The sequence below is a fragment of the Phasianus colchicus genome, chromosome 17 (assembly GCF_987193195.1).
Source record: "Phasianus colchicus chromosome 17, bPhaCol1.hap1.1, whole genome shotgun sequence".
Lineage (NCBI taxonomy): Eukaryota > Metazoa > Chordata > Aves > Galliformes > Phasianidae > Phasianus > Phasianus colchicus.
Genome location: NC_143452.1, coordinates 9,649,871 through 9,663,547, shown reverse-complemented (window position 1 = coordinate 9,663,547; position 13,677 = coordinate 9,649,871). Strand labels below are relative to the sequence as shown.

At 54.0% G+C, this 13,677-nt stretch overlaps 1 protein-coding gene across 1 annotated transcript; it reads right to left on the bottom strand.

The window, feature by feature from the left end:
* Window positions 1–9,165: 9,165 nt before the first annotated feature.
* SOX18 (SRY-box transcription factor 18) lies at window positions 9,166–13,677 on the bottom strand. Its single transcript, XM_031589629.2, has 2 exons — window positions 13,079–13,677; window positions 9,166–11,115 (listed from the first exon to the last, which is right to left on the bottom strand). The coding sequence occupies exons 1-2, from the start codon at window positions 13,479–13,481 to the stop codon at window positions 10,262–10,264; spliced, it is 1,257 nt and encodes a 418-aa protein (XP_031445489.1). The 5' UTR covers window positions 13,482–13,677; the 3' UTR covers window positions 9,166–10,261.

Below are 13,677 nucleotides of genomic sequence, written 5' to 3'. Positions count from 1 at the left end.
GGGGAAGTGTTGCAATGTGCGGCCGCTTCCATTCTTTGTCTTCCTCCATGCAGAGGAGGAGTCTCAGCCTCATCCAGAGTGACCCATCACACCCTGTCCCCCCCTCAGCTGCATAATTCAACTCCATTGGACTCGGCAGTCCTCTGAGGTGAGCACGTGGCTGTGGTGTCCCTGTGTCCGTGTGGGGCTGTCCCCTCCACCCACCCCCGGCCATTGCCCGTGCCACCAGTGCTCTCCATCTCCATAAGAGCTTTGATTAACCCCAGCTTGCTGCTATGAACCATGGCCAACTGGGGGACCCCAGTGGCTTTGGGAACGCAATGTGAAGGTGATGCCCAACAACTTCTGCCTCTGCTACAGACCCACCCTGAGCTGGCAGCCCTTAGAGCACCACACAAAATGTCATCTTTGGGAACCGTGGACACATTTTCTATTCCTCAGCCATGCTCTATGTGCTGAATGTAAGTCAGTAACAGGGTATGATTATGAGAAATAACTTAGGAAAAGGCAAACAGCAGCTGGAGGGGCTGCAATGGAGTGCATGCATTGGAAGTGCTGCTGTGCTGGCATCGAGTCCATCCTGCAGCCATCCTGGAGTCACCCAATGGCACCCATTGCCAGGTCCCCTCCCTGATGCCATCCATGGTGCCATGGGATGAGGACGGAGCCCCAGCCCCGGTGCTGGCCGTGGGCCTTGCTCCAGCTGGGCGCTGTTGTGTAAGGACTCCCGAGCCTCTGCGGCACAGAGATAAGCCCAAGAATTCACCGTCCGTTCCAAATATCCTGTCCGCTTCCGCCCGCCGTCCTCGCGGCCGCTCCAGCCCGTTTGTCTCATTTCCGCAGCCGCACGCTGGGGACAGCTTCCTGTTTTCCCCGTGGCCCCGGGGCGGACGGTGGGAGGAAGGGCAGGACAATGGCACAGGGATGGAGATGGGGACAGGGATGGGGATTGGGACTGGCACTGAGCATGCAGCGCTGGGGCTGCGCTGAGGCTGTCCTTGGTGGCATGGAGAGCAGTGGCTGCGGCTGCAAGGGGAGAGGCTGGGGAGTGCGGAGCTGAGATTGCGGGTTGGCTTCTTTGCCTTTCCTTCTGTATACATCTATACAAATACGGATATGTACATTAAGAATTTAGCTGTAAACCAACCTGAACTCTCCCCAGAGCTTGTTCTTCATACTGCAGTTGGCAACAGCATTGCCATGGGGGCAAGGAGCCCCCCCCACATCCCAGGTACCCCCCCAGTGTGGCCATGCACAGGATGGGACAGCAGCTGGGTGTCACCACTCTGCTCTGCAAAACCCCAGCCTGGGGACCCTGCCCTCCCCGCAGGCTGAAAGCCACCACAAAACACTTCTCGGGGTCCCACCAGGAAAACCACATGTTCCACCGCAGCCTGAATTCCCCCCAGCACAGCTCTGAAGGGCTGCATCCCTACGGGGGCTGAGATGCTCCCAGCGCCCACCCGTGGGAACGACGTGGTTGGAGGGGGCTCTGCTCTCTTTGAGCATCATCTGCACTGGGGGGGGTTGGCTGCTGGGCGGCCCCGTCCCCTGGGCACTCGGTTTGGGTCTGCAGTGGGGTGGGGAGAAGGATTTTCCTGCATGTGTCCAGCCGGGTCCTGGCTCCGGAGCCAAGTGTGAGTGTTTACCCGCAGCCTTTCTCATCGCCTGCAGCATGGCAGCAGTTATTCAAAGGAGGGCGGAAGTGAGCGCAGCAACTGAAACAACAATGAAAAGGAAACGGAGTTTGAAAAATTCTCCGTTCATAAATCAGCTGAACTGCAGGTGATCCCCAGGCAGGAGCGAGCCAAGGAAAAGATGCTTCTGGGAGCGGTCCGTCCCTGCAATGCAGGGAGAGGGACGGCAGGACCCCACAGCTGCAGGTGGGATCGCCCTTTGGGCAGCCCCATGTTGCTGTCACCTCCCCCACCTTGTCCCCCTACCTTTTTGGGGCCAGTGCATCACTCTGAAATGGAAAACTCATCGGAGTGCAAGTGAGCGTGGCATGGAGCTGGGAGATGCCAGGGTTAACAGGAGGAGACTGTGGGTTCCTGGTGGCCCCGGCTCCTCGCTGGGATCTCATAAAGGCCTTTTCCTCCTTCAGAATTGGAACTGCTGGTGTGGGATGTGCTCTGCAGTGCACTGGAACAGCTCAGCCTGAACTGGGTCCACGTCCTCAAAGCCTGGGGTCTCTCTTGTGGTCACTATGGGCTTTGTCACTGCTTTGCCAGCCCCTGTCTCCACCTTATCCATTGCTTCTCCAGGCCTGGAGATTTCAACCATTCCCCAAAATCCTTTGTGAGATGTGACCCAACCTTGGGAAGGGCAAAAAGGGGCTGGAGTCTTTGGGACCAGCACACAGGGGTGGGCAGATGGCCCCAGGACGTGCATGGAGGCAGCAGGATGAGTCCTACATTGGAACTAATGGGATTTTTTCTGTATGGCAAGGAAGGACTCACTCATGTTCCCCACACTGGGATATGCAGACAGGATCGCTTGTCCGTGTCTGCCACTCTTGTCCCCTTTCCTTGATTCTCCTGTCATCTTGTCTTTCAGCAGAGCTAGAAAACTGGGAGACCACCATAAATAAATCCTGTGTCTTTAAGCAGTTTTGTACGGTACAAGAAAACGCACTCGTTGAATTACAGCTTTTTAATCAAATACATGTAACCATGTCACTTAAAGTGCTCGCGAAAAGCAAGAAAAAAAAAGAAACACAATTGGAAGAGCACGATATTAAAACCAGCTGCTTTTTTACCCCCACCACAGTTAATAGTTTTTGAATGTTCTGAATGAGAGAGAAAACAGAGCCAAGCTCCACTTTCATGTCCATCTTTCTGATCAGACCCCATCGGTGGAGGGGAGTGGGGCTGCCATGGCACAGCGGCTGGGCAGTGTGGGGCACATGGGATGGATGCTGTGTGTGCAGCCCCGCTCTCCTCCTCTGCATCTCCTTTCTGTGACCTATGAGCTCTTCTCCTGCAGCTGAAGTGATGCTGAGTTGAGGACGAGCCAGCAGAGATGCAAGCCTGTTTGCCAAAAAGCCCGACAGCGCATGGGGTGGAATGGGGCAGCTCCCACTTTGCCATGCAATGCCTGGGGACATCACCATGCTGTATCTCTCTCTGCCAGTTTTAACCCCAGCACATCTCCCGATGCTCTTTCTTTGCCATTTGGCGTTCTGGTGACGCAGCTCACCCCTGCGGGTACCAGTGTTCCTGCAGAATCACTTCCTCTGAGTGTGTCAGTGCTGTCCCCATCCCCATCCCCCTGCCCCATTCGCTCGGGGCACACATGCCAGGACCACCACGACATCCACCCTGGCCCCGCTGGCCGCCGGCCCCTTGCACATCCTGCCAACCACCCCGAGCTGTGCCGTTCCCCCGTAACATGGACCAACGCTCATTAAGCGTGAGGCAGAGACCACCAAATATGTCAAAACACACTTAAAATTTATTGTTTCATACCATACGTTTGAGTCTCTTGAACGCTGGCCAGTGTTTCTCCCTCTCTGCGATGGGGCCTATCTGCTGTCACTGACGCTTCGTATATATGTATAGCCCCTTTTCTTTCTGCCCTCCCTCCTCCCCCCTTCCCCCCCCCCCCTTCCTTCTTTCTTTAAATGAAAAATACAAACAATTGATGGAAAATGTACATTTGTTCCATATGGGACAGTCGGAGCGTGGAGGGGAGCCAGGAGAGTCATTTTTAGGCAGACTCCTCTCTCCAGCGGATGGCTGGACGGCTTCCCAGATCGGCCCCGCGCGGCCTGGCCTGACTCTCCTGATGAGCCTCAGACAGTCTGTGACGCGCCCGAGCCGGCGGGGGGACGTGATCCAGCTCCCCACTGGGACACCCCCAGTGAGCATGAGTAGGGAGAGGTCTCCACTGAGACCCCTGCAGCGGCCCGGAATGGCTGCATGGAAGGTGATGGGAGGTCTTGATTGGTTGTGGGGGTTGGGGTTGGATAGTCTTGGTTGAGTTGGTAAAGTTGATGCATTGAGGTGGTTGTGTTGGGTTTGGTTGGTTGTGTTGGCTTAGGTAGGCTTGGTTGAGTTGGTAGAGTTAGATTGGGTTGGGTTGGGTTGGGTTAGGCAAATACGGTGAGTTGGTTGGGTTGAGTTAGGTAGATTAGTTTGGTCTACCTTGGTTGTGTTGGGTTAGGTTAAGTAAAATAGATTGAGTTGGTGGAGTACGATTGAATTGTTTTGGGTTGGGTTGGGTTAGGTAGGGGTAGGCTGAGTTGTTTGCATTGGGGAAGTTTAGGAACCTAGAAACCAAGACAACTTTTTCTTCAGCTTGGTTGATAAAGGTTGTACTGGGAACATTTTAACACTTTCCTTGCTTTTCAGCCTTTTCCTTTGGTTAGCCTTTAAAGCACATGTTACAGTCACATTTCTCAATAGCTTGCCACCAATCTGAAAAAAAAAAAAAAAAAAAAACATAAAAAACTGGAAACTTTTGGTTGTGTTGGTTATACTGGGTTAAGACAACTGAGTTGGGTTGGCTAAATGTGGTTTGGGTTGGGCTGGATTGGGTTGGTTGAGTTGGATGTGCTCTGTTGGGTTATGCTGAGTTGGGCTTTATTAGGCGACCTTCAGCTGTCAGGAAATGCTGTGTGAGCTGAGCAGTGGAGAGGTCTCAGTTCACAACTGATGTGAGTTTTACAGGGGAGATGTAGACTCTCAGTACAGCAGATTTTCAGCATCCATGGCTGGGGTTTGGGGAAGGACAGTAGCAACCTCCCATGGCCCTGTGCTGCTGTGGCTCAGAGCAGCATTGAGTAGGGCTGCGGAGGAAGCCGTGGCTTTCCTGTCCTGCGAGAAGTGTTGAGATTTTTAAACATTTCCTTTCCCAAACTGGGCTGCAAAACAGAAAGTCTGGGGCCGAGAAACCGAGACAACCTTTCCTTTGGCTTCACTGGAGAAGGTGGAGCTATGGACAATTTAAACCTTTCTTCACACTTCAGCCTTTTCCCTCTGGTTAACCTTTAAAGCATATAATTGCAGTTACATTTCTAAATAACTTGCCTCCCAATCTAAAAAATAGAAAAAGAACCGTTTTTTTTTTTTTTTTTCCCTTTTCTTTTTAATATTACATCCCAGCGCTCTTTTTTTTTCGAGTCAGGAAATGTTTCAGAGCCATTTCCCACCATCAGGTTTGGTTTTGAGCCCCATCCCTACAGCAGGGACAGGCAGCTCCCAGCATCCGCAGGGGGGGGACCCCTCTATTTCCAGGGTGCGGTGTAGAGCAGAAGGATGCGATTCCCCCTGCATGTCCCAGATGGGATGACTTCATCCAAACTGCTGTTCCCTCTGGTGTGCTCTGGCCAGGACAGCTCTGGCCGCCTGTGGGTCGCTGCCAGCTGCAGCCCCAGAGCTGCACACCGCCGGGACGGTCCGGCTGGCACATGCTGTTTTAATATGTGGGTGATGTCATCCAGTGCTCCATAATGCCATAAAAAAAGCAGGAGGGCTATAAACCTGACCAGTGAGCCTCCGGCAGAACACACAGGGTGTGCATGTGAGCATGCACAGATGCATGCACATGGATGCATGCACATGGATGCACGCACGTGGATGCATGCACATGGATGCATGCACATGAATACATACACACAGATGCACACATGTGGATGCGCACACATGGATGCACACACAGATGCACACACATGGATGCACAAACACACAGATGCACACAGATGCGCACGCACAGAGGTGTACAAACAGACATGATTGCACACACATAGGTGCACATGGGTACACACGGGTGCATACACACACATGGGTGCACACATGTGCACACAAATGCATGCACGTGGGTGCACAAATGTACGTGGATGCTTACACACATGGTTGTGCAGATGCACATGGGTGCACACACACACGCGCGCACACTCAAGGACGTGCAAATGTGTGCATGTAAATGCACACATGCAGATGTACGCAGAGACATGGATGCACACACACACATGTGTACACAGGCATGTGCTCCCACAGTTGTACACAAGGATGCACACACAGACTCTCATGCATGCATACACACAAAAATGAACCCATGCATGCCACACTATTGCACACGCATGGATGCACAGGCACACACACAAATGCATGCACAGCAGTGCACCTACATGACTGCACACATCCTCACAGATGCACACACGCTGCTGCGCACACACACATGTGTTTGCTCACAGGAGTATTGGGATGCACTGCCCAGCCTGCACACGAGCTCACATAGTAACACCAGGATGGGAGGCATGGGGGAGCACAGGGTGGGTGTGCACGGCAGCACTTGCACAAGTGCTGTGGCAATTGGGGCCTGTGCACGTGGGCAGTGGTCCTGGTGGGTGCAGCCACACATACTGGGGGCCCATTGAGGTCCTGGCCCCACAGCCATCCCTGGGAAAGGCACAGGATGCGCCTGTCCGATTTGCAATATACCTGTCACATTATTTCTGCACATTGCTGCTGTAACGACCTGCTAAGAGCCCCTCGCTCCTCCTCCCCGGTCCGAACCCATCAGGCACGGAGCTTTGGAGAGATTAAGTCATAAAATCGGAAGGGGCTGCGTGGTAACAGCCCCAGCCTGAGCCATAACAGCGGTGAAATCATCCCCAAACTATTCCAGCAGAGTCCGTTTCCATTTCCAGGCAGCACCTGACTGCTCCCCCCCGAAATAAATCGCCCCAGCACAGCCGAATGGGGCCGCAAAGGAGAGGATGGGGGGAATCCACATGTGTGCATGGAGCAGGATGCACCCATGGGAGGACAAGGAGCAATGGGGCCGAGCCCCCCCTGGCACTACATGGCTGCCCCCACTGTGCTCCCAACCCTCAGCCCTGTGTGGTACCAGGCAAATTACACTTTGTTATTCATACAAAGGGCTGCGTGCAGAAGCTTTGCTGTGAACCACACAGCAAGGTCTGGCTGGGCTCCGGCTGTTCAGGAACAGGTCTGACTGCTGCAAAGCACTCCTGCACCACGACGTGATTTTGCAGCGCTGAAGTGGAGGCTGCAGCACATTGCATCTCTGGGGCTGCACGCTGTCAGTCCTAGTGGGCTGCTGCAGGGCAGCCAGCAACGAGCAGGGCTTGCTTTGTGCAGAGGAGAGGAGACCCCAAGGGTGCAGCCCAGCGTGCATCTGATCCTTCTGCAAGGGATGTGCTTGTTCCCTGCTTCCTTGCTGCTTCCTTGTCCCCCTGTCTGCAGGAGCATGGGGATGGGGCTGACCTCAAAACAAGGGGTGCTGGCTCCAACCTGCTGTGGATGCTGTTCAGTGAGGCTGGGTGCAACCTGTGGCTGTGCAAGAATCACAGAATCACAGAATTGCCAGGGTTGGAAGGGACCTCAAGGATCATGAATCTCCAACCCCCTGCCACACGAAGGGAAGGAAGGGGTTTGTGTGCTGGAGCCTCTATACCTGAGCTGTGAGCCCATGGGCTGGTGCTAGGTAAGGATGGGGGTAAGGAGATAACCCTCTGCAACGCCCTGCTTGCTCCCCCAGCTGGCACCCAGCCCTGCTGCAGCATCCTTGGTCAGATTGAGGAGACCCCCCTTCATCCCTCACCTCACAGCAATATTCGCAATGATTTTCCAACACAGGTGCTTTGGGGAACGTCCCACCTATGCCCAGCCTTGGGAACCCCTAAAACACATTGGATTCTATTTGAAATCCAAGAAACAGCAGCCATAAAGCACCTGGAGCTCAAAGCTACCCGAGGGCAGATGGGTGCGGGATGGCGGAGTGACGCTTTGCAATGGCAGGAAATGAGCACACACTCACAAGGGTGTGGGGGGGATCGAGGAGGGGGGATGGTACCTGGAAGATGAGGGCTGGAAAATCAGTCAGGGCTTGCTGTTTTTCCTTGGCTCCTTCCTCCTGGGCTGCTGCGGGATGGAGCCTATAGAAGGCTGCTTCCTTTCATAGTCATCGGTGGCGGCACAGGATGCTTCTCATTTCGGGTGTTGTTTGTTTGTTTCAGCCCCGGTTCTGGCACACGTCGCCCGCCAGCCCTCCCGTGTAGGTAATGATGTCATTTTTCCATGTATTCCCCCTTTTTGCAGACTGTATATGGAAACACGCCGAGGTTCGTTGCTGGCGTTTAATGGGAACGCATCGGCGGCCCCAAACGGGGTCGTTTTATTAGCACTTTGCTCAAAAAAAAAGTGAGTCAGGATTGAGTCCTGTTAACACTAATGTGAATTTAATTTAGGAGAAGCTCGAAAATTAATGTCATTTGTTAAATATCCATTTCCCCTAAAAGGCAATTCTCTGCCAACAACAACAACAAAAAACTCTTCTTCTATTCATTTTCTTTTTTTTTTTTTTTTTCTTTTTTTTTTTAATAGCCTTTTTTGGCTATATCGGCCTGGTTTAAATCACTCATCATTCAAGGAACGGATACCACCAGCGTTTTATGCAACACTGCTCTGCAAACGGATGCGTTGCAAACACTGAGTGCTGCAAATACGGGGGGAGCGATGGGGGATGAATGGGGCTGGGGGTGCTCAGCGGGGAGTGAGGGAATGCAGAGGTGGTTGGGCAGGGCTGGGAGGCTCCGAGCTGTGGGGATGCTCTGAGCTGAGAGGGTGCTCCAAGCTATGGGATGCTCCAAACTATAGGAATATTCCAGGCTATGGGGATGCTCCAACGTATGGATGTTCCAACCTATGGATACTCCAAGCTATGAATGCTCCAAGCTAATGGATGCTCTAAGCTATGGGGATGCTCCAAGCTATAGGGATGCTCCAAGCTACCTGGGTGCTCCAAGCTACCTGGGTACTCCAAGCTATGGGAATACTCCAAGCTACAAGGATATCCAAGGCTACAGGGATGCTCCAAGCTATGGGGACACTCCAAGCAATAGAGATATTCAAGCTATAGGGATGCTCCAAGACATGGGAATGCCCCAAGCCATGGGGATACTCCAAGCAATGGAGATATCCAAGCAATGGAGATATCCAAGCTATAGGGATGCTCCAAGACATGGGAATGCTCCAAGTTACGGGGATACTCCAAACTATAGGAATGCTCCTATGGGGACGCTGTAAGAAAAAGCATCGAACATCCCGAGTGGAGCGATGTGATTTTTGAGGCATTGCATAGGAACAAAGCTGTGAGCACACGGTGACCCCCCCCCACCAGCTTCGCAGCACAATGACCACACGAAGGCACGTTTTAGGAGGAGGATATCGCATGTTTTATTACAGGAACAGCTGCTGCTCCACGGGCGGCCGCGAGCCCCCAGCACCGGGCAGCCCCAGCCCCATGTGCCAGGTTCATCATCAGCGCCGGCAGCAATCTGGAACTGGTTGGGCCGACATGGATTTGCGGAAAAAATGTGTTCACACAACAAGAGCACAAGATGGGAGCAATTAGATGAAGATGTTTTAATAATTAACCAGTATCAAACAGTTTGCTCGCCGTACAGTTCTAGACAATAAAAGTGTTAGCAGTCGTATTTTTCCTTTGTACAAAATTCCAGTCGATTGTTCCACAATATTTACACGGTAACTCCCTTTTTCACAAAATATCTCTTTTTTCCCCCTTTTTTTTTTTTCTTCTTTTTTTCTTTTTTTTAAATCCAGCTTTGCTACATAAATGCTTTAGATCTCATGGATATCCCTTGATTTCTTTTTTAAAAAGTCTAATAGTAAAAAACAAAAACAACAAACCACCAAAACAACAACAACAACAAAATGAAAAGACATTAAATACCATTTTATATATATAAAAATGCTTAGTAAAAATATAGTTTTGTTGCCCAATTAAAATATATTGCTGAGAATACAGTAAAAACTGTCCTAAAGACCACCACGACCGGGCACCACGAGTCTTCAACAGCCCCCCAAAAAAGGGTTCCCGAGGGCCCCCAGTGCGCGAGTTCCTAGGGCTGGGTGCTGGGCAATGGGTGATGGTGTTGGTGCTGGGTTGGCTCAGGCAGGATTCACTGCAATTGCCTACAAAATGCCCCCGAGAGGATGGAGCAATGGGAGCTGCAGCGGGCAGGCGGGCTAGAGCGTGGTTAACCTTTGGCTTTGGGAAGGCGTCTATGTGTTATATAGTGATACGGTATATCGGTGAGTTCAGCATGGTTGGGTTGTGTTTTTTTAGGTTTTTTTTTTTTTTCTTTTCTTTTTTTTCTTTTTTTTTAAGAAAGAAAGCGATGCATTTTAATGAGATACTCTACATATTACGGAGCTCGTGGTTAGAGGAGGATGGCTGCTCTTGGCTTGTTGCGTTGGGTGCACGCGCCAGCCTAGCCGGTGATGCATGGGCTGTAGTAGACGGCGCTGCTGGCGTCGGACAGGGCGGATATCAAGCTGCTCTCCTCGCAGGAGATGCTCCTAGGAGTCACTTTGGACAGGGAGACATGATAAGGCAGTCCCGAGGCTTCGGGACGAGTCCTGCTCATGTTCAAATATTGGTCAAACTCATTGCGGTCAACGTCCGTCCAAAGGTCGGTTTGGTTCAAGTGATCCACGCTCTCCATGTGGTGGGCTTCGGGTGGGGGTGAGAGCTGACCCAGGTGGGCGGAAAGCCCGCTCTGAGTCCCCGAGCACATCTGGTTGTAGTAGAGGCCGGAGGGGTGGGGAGTCCTCATGGCATCGGCCAAGTGTGCTGGGGGCTGCGCGTAGGGCACGGCCACGTCCCGGCCCAGGCACTTCTCCTGGGGAAACTCCATCTGGGGGTGGTGGTGGTGGTACCCGCGGAAGGGCATCATGCCGCAGTCCTCCTGCATGTGAGGGGGGAAAAACGCCGGCTCGGTCTGTTCCAAGACATCCAAGGGAGACATCTCGGGAGTTGGCAAGCCGTAGTTTTCAATATCCGACCCCATGGAGTGGAGTTCTCTGAAGTGGTTGAGTGGGGGAGGCTGGGGGTGGCCCGGCTGGCTGCCGCCGTGGTGACTCATGCTGAAGTTGTCACTGCAAGGCTGGGAAAGGTTATGCAGGAGGATATTGGGTTCCATCCTCTTGATTTTCTTGGCTTGCTTCTTCCTCCTCGGGCGGTACTTGTAGTTGGGGTGATCCTGGAGGTGCTGGATTCGCAGTCGTTCGGCCTCTTCCACAAAGGGACGCTTGTCACTGGCGCTCAGGGCTTTCCACGATTGGCCTGCAAGGGGACAGGGAGCTCAGTGACATTGGCCTGGCCTCAGGACACCCACAGAGGGGTACACTGAGCGGGCTTAGTGCCCAGCCTCGGCCCTGGTGCTGGACAGGGAGTGGGGTCCCAAGCGGGGCTGTCTCCATGTCCCAGCTGCAGACATGATGCTGCAAAGCCCTGGGAAGAGGGGAGACTGGCCTCAGGATGCCCAATCCCCTGCATCCCGCACCCACAGCCCAAACTGCCCGTCCCCCAGCCGCACCCACAGCCCCATCTCCTGAGCTTCCCATCCCCGCATCCCACAGTTCTGTGTCTCTGCATCCTGCTGCCCTGTCTGGCCATATCCTGCTTCCCGTAGTCCCGCATCCTGCAGCTCTGGAAACCCATATCCTGCTTCCCGTGTTCCCACATCCCGCATCCTACAGCCGTGTGTCCCGCATCCTGCAGCCCTGTGTTCTCGTATCCTGCATCTCCACAGCTGTGCACTCCCACAGCTCACAGCCCTGTACTTCTGCACCCCACAGCCCTGTTTCCCTGCCTCTTGTGTACATGCAGCTCTCTAACCCCACATCCCACAGTCCCACATTCTGTGGGACCATAGTGCTGCACCCTATAGCCGCTAATCCCACAGCCCTACACCCAGCATACTTTGGTCCCATGTCCCTGCAGTTTGCATCCCACAGACCTATAACCTCACTGCCCTATCCTGCAGCCATGCATCCTGCAGCACCTTGCCCCTGTAACCATCTCCCGCAGCCCCATATCTTTGCAATCTGCATCCCACAACCCTGTACCCTTCCAGCCTGTCCTCCATAGCCCCCTATCCTCGCACTCCATGTCCTCCTATCCTTGCAGCCTGCATTCCACAGCCTCTACCCTTAAAACCTACATCCCAGCACCCCGAATCCCTGCAGCCTGCATCCTCAGCCCTGCATTTCTGCACACTGCTGCCCTATAATCCTTCTGCCCTATCATCCAACTGCCAGATCTGCGTTATTGTATCAACAGCCCGTCACTTTTACAGTCCACATCCCCAGCCCTAAACTCCTGTAGTCCACTTCCCCAGCCCTGCACCCCTGTATCCCCAGCCCAATGCCTGAGTATCCCATATCTCAATGCCCAAAACCCTTGCAGAAGAGATCCTCAGCCCTGTATCCCCACATTTCTAGCCACATTTGTGCATTCTGCTTCCATGTGGACCTACAGCATGCACCCTTATTCTTCTAACCCTGCATCCCGAACTCCCCCCCACACAGCCCCTATTCCCAGCCCTACATCCCTGCATCCCGCAGCCCTATACTCTTCCAATCCACATTCTCACACCTGTACTCCAGCAACCTGCATCCCCAGCCCTACATCTGTGCATTCCCACTGCCCTGTATCCTATAACCCAGTTCCCCATATGTCTGCAGCCCAAATCCTTAGGTTTGCGCCCCAGTAACTCACATCCCCAACCCCATATCTGAGCATACCTCTTTCCTGTATGTCTGTCGCTCACACCCCCAGCCCCATATCCCTACATCCCAATCCCTGTACCCTTACATCCCCCTCCCTGTACTCTTACATCTCCTGGCTCTGCATCCTTACATGCCCACCACCACAACACTACCCCTCCAGCCCCATACCCTCATAACCCCCAGTATCCTTGCACCTCCCAGCCCAGTACCTTTACAATCCTCCAGCTCTATTCCCCAGTCCAGTACTCTTAAATCCCTCAGCCTCATATCCCTACATCCCCATCCCCATACCCTCACATATCCTGTCCCCATAACCTTACACCCCCCAGCCCCATACCTTTGCAACAGTAACTCTGTAACCTTACATCCCCCAGACCCGTACCCATACACTCCCCACCCGCAGCCTCAAGCCCTTCAGTTCCCAGCCCCGTATACCCACATCCCCAGTCCCTCACCCTTACATTCCCCATCTCCCCCTCCTCCCAGCCCCCAGCCCCGTACCGCACCCCACTCACCCAGCATCTTGCTGAGCACGGCGTTGTGCAGGTCGGGGTTTTGCTGCGCCAGCCGTTTGCGCTCATCCTTCGCCCAAACCATGAAGGCGTTCATGGGGCGGCGGATGCGGGAATCCTCCCCGGCCTTCCCCTCGGCTCGGCCCGCCGGGGGGCTGTATCCATAGCCCGGCTCGGGGCTGGGCGTGCGGCTGGGGGCCGCGCCGGGGGCCGCCCCGGGGGCCGCGGGGCCGAAGGCGAAGCCGGGCTCGGGGCTGGGCGTGCGGCTGGAGGGGGAGGCGGCTCCCGGGGGCCGAGGGAAGGCGAGCCCGGGCTCAGCGGCCGGCACGGCGCCGGTGACCCATGAACAGTCGCCCCGGGGTTGCGATATCTCCTCTCGGCAGTAGTTTGACTCAGATATATTCATTCCAGCTGGACAGCACTTTGTGTCCGACCCGAGCGGGTACCGGAGAGAGAACCGAGTCCCGCGCGTCCCGCCGCCTCCTGCAGCCGCCGAGCACCTCCGCTCGCTTCTTCGCCCGCGTTCGGGTGGTTTCGGGGGGATTTGGGGTCGCCTTGGGTTGTTTTGGTTTCTTTCCTCTGCTTTTTTTTTTTTTTCCCGT

Excerpts from the sequence above, each read along its gene's own strand:
- SOX18 (XM_031589629.2), bottom strand. The coding sequence starts at position 13,481 with ATGAATATATCTGAGTCAAACTACTGCCGAGAGGAGATATCGCAACCC. Across the intron at positions 11,116-13,078 it reads CGTGCTCAGCAAGATGCTGG|GCCAATCGTGGAAAGCCCTG; the intron begins GTGAGTGGGGTG and ends GTCCCCTTGCAG.